The 9,106-nt window shown below is 43.8% G+C and overlaps 1 protein-coding gene across 4 annotated transcripts in view; it reads left to right on the top strand.

Annotated features, from left to right (window-relative positions):
* The first annotated feature begins 477 nt into the window (after window positions 1–477).
* Window positions 478–9,106, top strand: part of Foxp1 (forkhead box P1) — a 237,106-nt gene continuing 228,477 nt past the window's right edge. For all 4 annotated transcript variants that reach the window (XM_041680457.1, XM_041680448.1, XM_041680441.1 and 1 more), the window contains exon 1: window positions 478–668. In XM_041680457.1, coding sequence (XP_041536391.1) covers window positions 489–668 — 180 coding nt within the window. In that variant the 5' untranslated portion in view covers window positions 478–488. The remainder of the gene's footprint in view (window positions 669–9,106) is intronic.

Here is a 9,106-nt window from a genome sequence, read left to right as displayed (position 1 = left end):
ACTTGAGGGACTGGAGTTGGAGCACGTTTCTTCTCTGCGAGTGCTACATTGCCAGAGTGTTGGAACCTGATAATGCTCAAATGTATAGCTTGTGTGATGACTTAAAGTGTTTTGGCTTTTTGGCAAAATATCTGAATCCCATCAGAGAAATTGACTCCTAAATTCTCCTCGGATCACCTGAACTTGTCATCTTTCCTGTGAGGGAATGCATGATATAGTGTAAGCCATACTAGAACTTGAATTGAGAGTGGCAGCCCCTAGTCCTAAAGTAGGGGGCCAGTCTACTACTAAGAAAGAAAAGGGGTGAAGTAGAACGACAACTGCTTGTCAGTTCAGCAACATGTAAGGCAAAACTCCTTTCGTTCTGACCAGCAACTGTTTTAACAGCTGTCTCTCCCCCTTCTCTCCCCCACTCCCCCCCCCTTTCTCTCTCTCCTTTACCTCCCACCCCCCTTTTTCTGAAAATCCTCCTCTCAGGTTTTTGAGTCATGATGCAAGAATCTGGGTCTGAGACAAAAAGTAACGGATCAGCCATCCAGAACGGGTCCAGCGGTGGCAACCACTTGCTAGAGTGTGGGGCTCTTCGTGACACTCGGTCCAACGGGGAGGCGCCAGCGGTGGACCTGGGCGCAGCCGACCTTGCCCACGTCCAGCAGCAGCAACAGCAGGTACTTGCCTGGGAGCTGGAGTTGTGAGTGATGTGAAGCCACTGGCCATGTTGTAGGCACATGCGTCTGGTGCATCCGTCTGCCAGAAAGCAGCAGCATAGTCTCAGGGGTCCTCCTGGCTGAGATTAATTTTGAAAGCCTTGGGAGCTGCAAGCATCTTTCTGGACAGTGGCTGTTAGATTTAAAGTTGAATGGACCTTGAGCCCCCAACATGTCACCTAAGCTTTTATTATTCAATTAAAACGACTCTCTGAGGGAAAAATGGTTGCTGATGCTTGAGATAAATGGTTGACCAGTATAACAGTAGTTAAATAAAAACAGGTTCACCCCTCTTTCAGCCTTTTCAGAACCTTATGAAGAAATAAAATCAGAGCTAAAAAATGAAAGAAATAAAGATATATTGGGGGGGTAGTCAAAGGAAATAGAGACAAATAGAAATATAGGTAAACATGTTTAAATAAGCCTAGAAATATAGGTAAACATGTTTAAATAACAGGCTTATGTTTATAAGACGGACATCAGTTTGGGACATTCCTTCCTCCTACCTCTAGGAACTAGGGTGTATGTGTTTGTGGATGGTGTTGGCTAAACTCTCAGTGGTGTTTTAACTGATCTGTTTGGGCCTCTTCAACATGCCCCTGGCTTCAGACATTCCCATTCCTTCCCTGCCCTTCCCAGGGTGGAAGCGGCTCCTCGGGAATAACTGTTGAAATATTTCCCGGTGGTACAGGTGACCTAAGACATGGTATTGTGTTGCTAAAAATTCAAATGTAAATAGCATTTCCTTGAAGACTGGATTGGGTTTCCCACCCGTGGGATCAGGAAATATTATGAGTTTTTGCTACTGATAACAGGGCAGGTTTTGTCCTTGATCCATTTATCTTGTAGCTGTGGTACCATTTGCAATCAGGTATTTAAGAGAAAAAAAAAAAAGGAATGAAATGTCTTGGGGAAATTTTTTTAACTTTTCCATAGAGAATTGTTGGGAAATGCCATAAGAAAGAAGGACAGACCTTTCAAACTACTTTATTAAAACTGGAATCAAATTCTTAGGGCTGGAGCCATGGTAACAAGTCTTTTCTTTCTGAGACAGGTTCTCACTTAGCTGAGGCCTCTGGCTTTGAAATTGCCCTGTAGCCCAAACTGGCCATAAACTCCGGATCCTCTTGCCTCCACCTTCCAAATAGTTGAATTGCAGACATGCGTTAAAATATGAACAGCCGGGCAGTGATGGCGCACACCTTCAATCCCAGCACTTGGGAAGCAGAGGCAGGTGGATCTCTGTGAGTTCGAGGCCAGCCTGGTCTATGAGAACTAGTTCTAGGACAGCTAGGACTGTTACATAGAGAAACTCTGTCTCAAAGAAGTCAATCAATCAGTCAATAAAAATATAAACACTCAGTGGACCGTGAGCCTGTTAGATGTCGGTGGATGCAGCGTGAAACTACTTGGTCAGTTTGGGGAAAGTCCTAGAAAGAAAAAGGGAAGTTGGCAGAAAGCCAGGTCAGTTCAGGGGATTTGGGGTTGTGACGTGATTTCTTTTCTTGTCACTCTAACTATTTCTGCCCCCAGCATAGGCATCCTCAAAGCTAGAATTTAGACCACCTGGGTTGTGTTAATTCTGTGTATCAGTTACTACACAGTGGCTGACTTCTAACCAGGGAGCTTGTCTGCCAAACCCGGCAGTAAATGGCAGGAAAGCATTTGCAGGGATGGTCATTCTGTGGTATCCTCATCTGTGTGTGGTGAATACCATCTTCTGTGCCATGACAAGACCAAGGTAAGATCAGTCATTTCTTCATGAGGTAGCTGAGATGGGGGCTGACGCAATGGGCTCCCTGAATTATTTGTACTTGGATTACATTAGTTTAGTCAGTGGGAGATTAACTTTGTTTGAATTTTACCTGAAGGGCTGACAAATGTTCAAAATAATAAAGTATTTTACCAAGGAGCCAGCGGGTAAAAAATGCTTGCCACCAAGCTTGAGGACCTGAGTTTGCTTCCCAGCACCCACATGGCAAGAGAAGAACAAGCCTTCACAAATCCTCCCTCACTCTCTTACACACAAATGCAATAATAATAAAAAATAAAGTTTAAGCAAAAAACAGAAGAGTATTTAGCCAACCATGAAAATTTACATGTTTAACACACTTACCACACACAGCCGCCCTGCTACAAACAGGAGCAGCAGTGACACCTGAGTGACACAGGAGAATGTTCTGGAAGCATATTTCAGTTGCATTTATTTAAAAATAGTGAGTCACTAGTCAGTCACCTGGGCCGGAGCCCTTCTGGAGAATGTGTTGTTAAATGGTCATTCATGCCGTTTTCAAGTACTTGGTTTTTGATTCCACTTTGAAACTTGAAAATAAATATTTCACGGCAATTTTCTGTCTATTTGTCACTGATATGTTTGAGGAAGAAAGGCATCCGTCGGGTCTAGGATTGTGGCTAAAGCCTTACTTACTGTGGTTGGCAAGCCTTTTTAGGCCTTATTTTAAAACATCCACAGCTGCTTTGACTCCTTGTGTAAGAGAAGTCTCTAAACAGGTTGGTGGGGGAAGTGGTGTAGGTGACAGAAGAAAAACTACAGGCTCACAAAGGGTCCAGGGGCCCAAAGCTCCCCACATTCTCTGGTGTCCAGAAAGCAGCAGCAATTCAGCTGTGCGGAGAGATGGTTGCACTGGTGAATCTGCGTGGTTTTCGTCATTTTTCTCCTGCAGGTCTTTACTCGAAGTGAGAATGCAAGCACTGAGAAAATCGCAGCCATGCTGAATTCATTACTGCGGTAGTCACACAAAACCACGGATAAAATTTCAATATCTGCAGGCCACAGTTGAGTAAACAGTTGCACTGAAATTTAATTCCTGTTGACTTTTCCCCCATCCCTCGCCAGGGGCACATTCTGATTCCATAGTACAAAGACAACAGGGGTTACAGCTTTGATTAATGTAGGACAGTGGAAGAGAGTGGAAGAGAGTCAGAACTGTAAAATATGTCAGAAGTCCACAGAACACAAAGATCTGGCTTCAAGCTGCCTGGCGTAAAAACGAGTTAATTACGCTGTGAGTTACACAGAATGGTTCAGAATATTCTATGGCACCAGAGCCTTTGGTGTTATTCAGCGGGGTTGGGGGTGGGTGCTGTTCGGTGTCGGGGGTGGGGGTGGGGGGAGGGGGCGGGTGCTGAATGAGCCCTGTGTTGGGCTCCTTCTTGCCAGTCATGTCTACAAATGACAGCAAGTGCCCTCTTCAGAAGCTTCCGTGCTCACAAAGAACCACTACCATAGTGATTCCATGGGTTGCCTGAGATGAGTCTCAAACAGAATTTGTTTTAAAGAATTTATCTAGTTGACAGCCTGAAGAAATGGGAGGTCTTTGCTTTCCTATCCTCTCTTGAAAAATCAGGACGTCTGGCAACCTTGGGCGACCGTCCCACAAGGGCAGCAACTGTTGGGAGATGAATCGCTGCTGAAGACAGGCAGCCCAGTAGTCTTGTGGTTCACCACGGTTCCACCCAGCAGAGTACTGCCCCTTCCCTCTAGGCAGAGCAGCAAGGGATGCTGGTCTGGGAGATGTATCATCCTTCGGAAGTTACCAGCCAAGGAGAGGTGCGGCCATTAGTTGGAGGAGCCCGCCCACACGAGTGCCTTGTCTTCCCTCCTCAAAACAAAGCGTATTGTCTCGATAATGTTTCAACTCTATTTATATCCAGGCTCTGGAATTATTACAATGGTTTTCTAATAATGTAATTTGATAGCATTCCTGAGCATTCTCTTGCAGGCCTTGAGGAGTTCTTTACCCTACACCATGACTGCTTTTTACTTCCTATTACGCCTGCCCCCATTTCTGTGTCTCCGAGCTCTGTGTTGACTCCATTATAGAATGCAGCAACAGATACTATTATTGATTGTTAATGTTTTTTTTCTCTCCCTCCTTAAAGGAAGGATTTTAAAATGTCCAGAGCAATTTTATAAACTGTGTGGATTAATGCATTTGAAAAGTCTTGAATTTTTTAAAGCAGGATTTTATTTCCATATTGCTGCAAATGAGAGCTTTTTCAGATAAGCATATTACATAGAACATAATGTTTAGAAGTTTCTCCATATACAGCATATGCTGGCAGGTCAATTAACAGAATGCATACCAGAAAATGTTTATTCAATAAAGATGAATAGCTGTTAAATAAAACAGCTATTCTTGACAACATCCCTTTTTTTAATGATGGGTGCTTTCTTTGGGAAGGGGTAAATTTTTTGGTACCACCTGGCATTTTTATTGTGTGCAAATCCGCAAAAGGAGAGCGCTCATGGCTGTGGTTTTGAGGTACAGCTATCATTGTCTATGAGAACAGTTACCAGAGAGTGGGTGAGAAAGTCATTTAAAAAGATATGCTGCCCTTGTGATTTGTTCCTTAAGGCGTATAAGTAAATGAAGGGCTTATTATTTTTTTTGGAGCTTCTCTGATATTTGGTTTAAAATGTTAGTTTTGGTCGAAAGAAAGAGTATGTTTCAAGTTAACAAATGTAAACAAAGAGCAAAAGAAATGTTCAGTGACCAGCAAGGAGGTAAGGGAGGGAGAAAGTATAGGGAGGCCTCTTAGAATCGTCCAGGGTGGGAAGTAGAGGGTGGCCGTGGGAAGAGAGGGAGAGCAGGCACTGATGCTTACACCAGACCCTGGAAGCTCATGACCAGGACTAGCTCTTTAGGGCATGGGCAAAGAGTGTGCTGGCATAAATTCAAAGAGGGTTTAGAAAATGGTAAAGATCAGAAGAATCTAGGAGATCATAGATGCTTACACGATGGGATTAACAGTTGTCTCCTTGTTTGCATGGTTCTATTAATGGATTCATCTGTGGCTCTAAAGTTTAGGAGGAAAAGTGTGTCTGAACTGGACATGGTCATATTTTCTTGTCCTTGGTCCCTAAGCACTACGGCGACAACTACTTAGTCAACTTTTACCTCGTGTTGGTTACTGGAAGTGATACAGCCTTTAAAGTATCTGAGAAGAGGGTGCCTAGCTTCCATGCAAATGCACCTTGCTGTCATTCCAGAGGGCTGGGCCATCCATAGAGTTGGGGTTACTGATGAGAAGGAATTCCTAGAAAAAGCAATTTGAATAACAGAGACTATATTATGGCTCACAATTTAAGGGTGGCATTTCCGTCAAGGCAGGAAAGTTATGGTGACAGAAGTGAGGGGGAGTTGGTCACATTGTACCTGCAGCCAGAAAGCAGAGAGAGATGAAGGCTGGTGTTCAGCTTGTTTTCTCCTGTTTATTCAGTCCAGAACCCCAACCCATGTTTGAGTGTCACCCACATTTGATTCTTCCCACAATGAGAAATCTAAATACCTTCTCAGTCCCACCCAGGCATTTGTCTCCTCATTGATTTTATGTCCTATCGAGTTAACAATTAGTATTAACTGTTGCAGTATCTGTAGACACCAAGAGGATGACTTCAAAGTATCAAAGGGTCCGTGCTATAAGGAAAGGTTAGAGGATTTTGTTTTTAGAAGAAAAAGAAGTACATAAAATTTTCCTCTTCATTTTCAAAATGGTGGTATGAAATTCCTCACTGGTCTTTGGGAACAATGGGAGAGAGGGAGGGAGGAGAAGGAGGGAGGGAGAGAAAGAGACAGAGAGAGGAAGGCTGGATGCTTTATGTGAAAAGCACTCACCTTGGTTTCTCAGGCATGCCCACCTCCCTTAGGGGACTTGGCATTAGTTCTCGCTTTGTACAAAGTGCCCCGATAAAGTGGGTCCAGCCATGGCTATGAGACCGAGGGACCAGGCTAGATGAGCTCTATCATCCCACTCCTTTTCCACTCATGTCACCTGTCCCATTGCAGCTCTTTTGATGCTGTTGGTAGGAAGAAATGATGATCATCAGTGTCCTAGAAGGGAACCTGCTAGGAAGGTAGTGCAGAGAAGTTCTATTCATATAGAGTGCCCTGCTGGGACCTAGTGCAGTTCAGAAGCTAGCATGTTTCTTAGCCAGTAGGTGAAAACTTAGCCCTAATTCTAAAGGAATTGCTCTGTTGAGATGCACTTTTATCAGACACTTTGCAGAGGTCAAATTTTACCCCCCCCCCAAAAAAAAGATTTAGAAAAACTATTCGGCAGAAATCAGTAATATCAATGTTAGTGAGACCTAAGAAACAAATTGAAGCAAAGCAGAGACAGAAGTTTAGATAAATTCTGGTAAGTAAAGAAAAACCAGCCACAACAAAAACAACTCCCCTACACACTTTCCTTAATTCCTCTGGTGCCTATTTCTGGAAAAAAGCATGTTTCACCCTGAATGCTAAATTTAGCTCTCTCGTCTCTGTTAGTTTAGTCCTGCCTTCCTTCAAAATATTGTCTTCAAAGATTTATGTAACTTGTGAGCCTTATTTGAAAGTCTTTCAAGTAGTGATTGCTGAAGAGTTGTGTGCCATTAATCTCTCCATTAGAAATTAAAATGGCATGGGAGGCCAAAGTGGGGAGGAGTACCCTCTATGTGAGAGAGCATGGGAACAGAATCCCAGACGACATGTCTTATGAATGACATGTCCTCTCTAAAATTCAAGAGAAAGTTTGTTGTGGTGAGATGGTAACCTTAAGCCATGATCTGTTAATGTTAATAATTAATAATAATAATAACAACAACAACACCCCATCTAGCTTGTCTAATCAAAAGAATCTCATTTTGAACTCTGAGGAGATAGGGCTTCAGTCATAACCTGTTGACAGATTAGCACAGTGGTTGCACAGCCAGTGCTAGCAGGCTCCTCTCTGTGCTCTGAGGCCCGGGACCCACACCACTGTTGTGTCCCTGCCTGTGGAGTCTAATATACCTGTAGGGGGTACATCAATTACTGATAAAAAAGGGTCTCCATGTGACTGACTGCTTTTGTGACAAATAAGAATGGCCATATATATGCAAGTGGTCCTCAGAGGAGGAAGCTGATGGAGAGGTCTGAAATTCCTGTTCTAAACTTTCTTTTCATCGCTTTGACTTTGAACTCAAACCTATTGTGATTGTGACGTGTCATTACACTGCTGAGACCCTTGGCCAAACACTGTTTCATTTGCTTCACAGAAATAGAAGCTGTGTTAGATTCTTTTCCCCCTTGTCCTGAGAAAACACGCTAAGGTCACCATCCTTGACTGTCTGCTCTGCAGCTTTGTTACATGTGACTCAATACGTGTGCTGTCCTGTGTAGCCAGGACAAGTGTGTGTCCGTGCTTTGTCACTGTCGTCAGACGCCTGACAGAAACCGTGTAGGACAGATGGAAAAGATGATCTTATCTCACAGTTTCCAAGATTTCTATTCAGAGTCCTTGGCTCTATTGTGTTTGCTTGTGATGGGACAGAGCATCACCGTGATGGGCGCATCTGGCAGAGCCACTGGCCCCATAGTGTCAGGAGTCAGAGACAGACAAGATTGGTCTGGCATGACCACAGTGACCTACCTCCTTTACCTAGGCCCTACATCCTAATGTTCCTAAAAACTCCTGTAATGGTGTTACTAGATGAGTGGCCAAGCCTTCACAATAGAGTCCTTTGGGTTTTTCTTGGCTGGGGGGGGGGGTACTTCTTTATAAACCGTAATAAGATGGAGCGTCAAGAAATTCCCAAATCCCCATATTTCTGGAATCTAAAACTAAAGCCAGATTTGATTCCCCCACCACCACCGAAAAAAAAGTTTCAGTTTGGGGACTATTTGGGGTTTGGTTTTCCTTTCCTTTCCTTTTCTTTCTTTCTTCTTCTTCTTTTTTTTTTTTTTAAAAAAAATAAGAATGTTCAGTCAGTAAATCCGAGTAGATATTTTAAAGTAAAACTTTCCAAATTCCGGCCCATTTCTGACCCCGAGTATTTCATACAAGAGTCTCCTCACCCTGTATTAACCATCTCTCCGCTTTGGCCTTCAGAACTTAATTTGTTCATTCATTTACATGATTTTTATTCAAGTCTTCATTGCCCACTCCTATGGTGAAGGCAATGTAGAGACCAGATTGATGTGTGTGTACTGGCAAACAAGGGCAAAGGCTGAGTGTATGTAGTCCAGAGGGAAGCTGAGGCAGCAGAAGAGGCTGCTGGGAAGGCAGAAGGCATGTGCTTTAGCTCCTGTGTTGGCCTGGCTTCCTACGCCAGTGTACACTCTAAGGAGAGGCCCAGCTAGAAGAAAAGGAATCCCTGGGAGATTAGTAGCCATTAATCAAGCATTTTAATAAAGGGCCACTAACCTTGGACTTGTTTGATAGGGGGGACTCATCATGGCTCCCCCCACCTTTCCTTCCTGCACCCATGTGCACAAAACCTTTAACATCTTGTAAGTCCCACCAGGGAGGGACGTCCTTCTCCTTCTCTGGCACGTTCCAGCACGAGGCTTAGTGATGACATTCCAGACTCCCTTCTCAGGTGATTCTCCATTTTGCCATGGTGACCATAAGGA

This window comes from Microtus oregoni, unplaced genomic scaffold (assembly GCF_018167655.1).
Source record: "Microtus oregoni isolate MIOR12 unplaced genomic scaffold, Mior012 000002F_ref0000024, whole genome shotgun sequence".
NCBI classification, from domain to species: domain Eukaryota; kingdom Metazoa; phylum Chordata; class Mammalia; order Rodentia; family Cricetidae; genus Microtus; species Microtus oregoni.
Note: the sequence above shows the minus strand (reverse complement) of the source record. Positions and strands in the feature narration are given on the sequence as shown.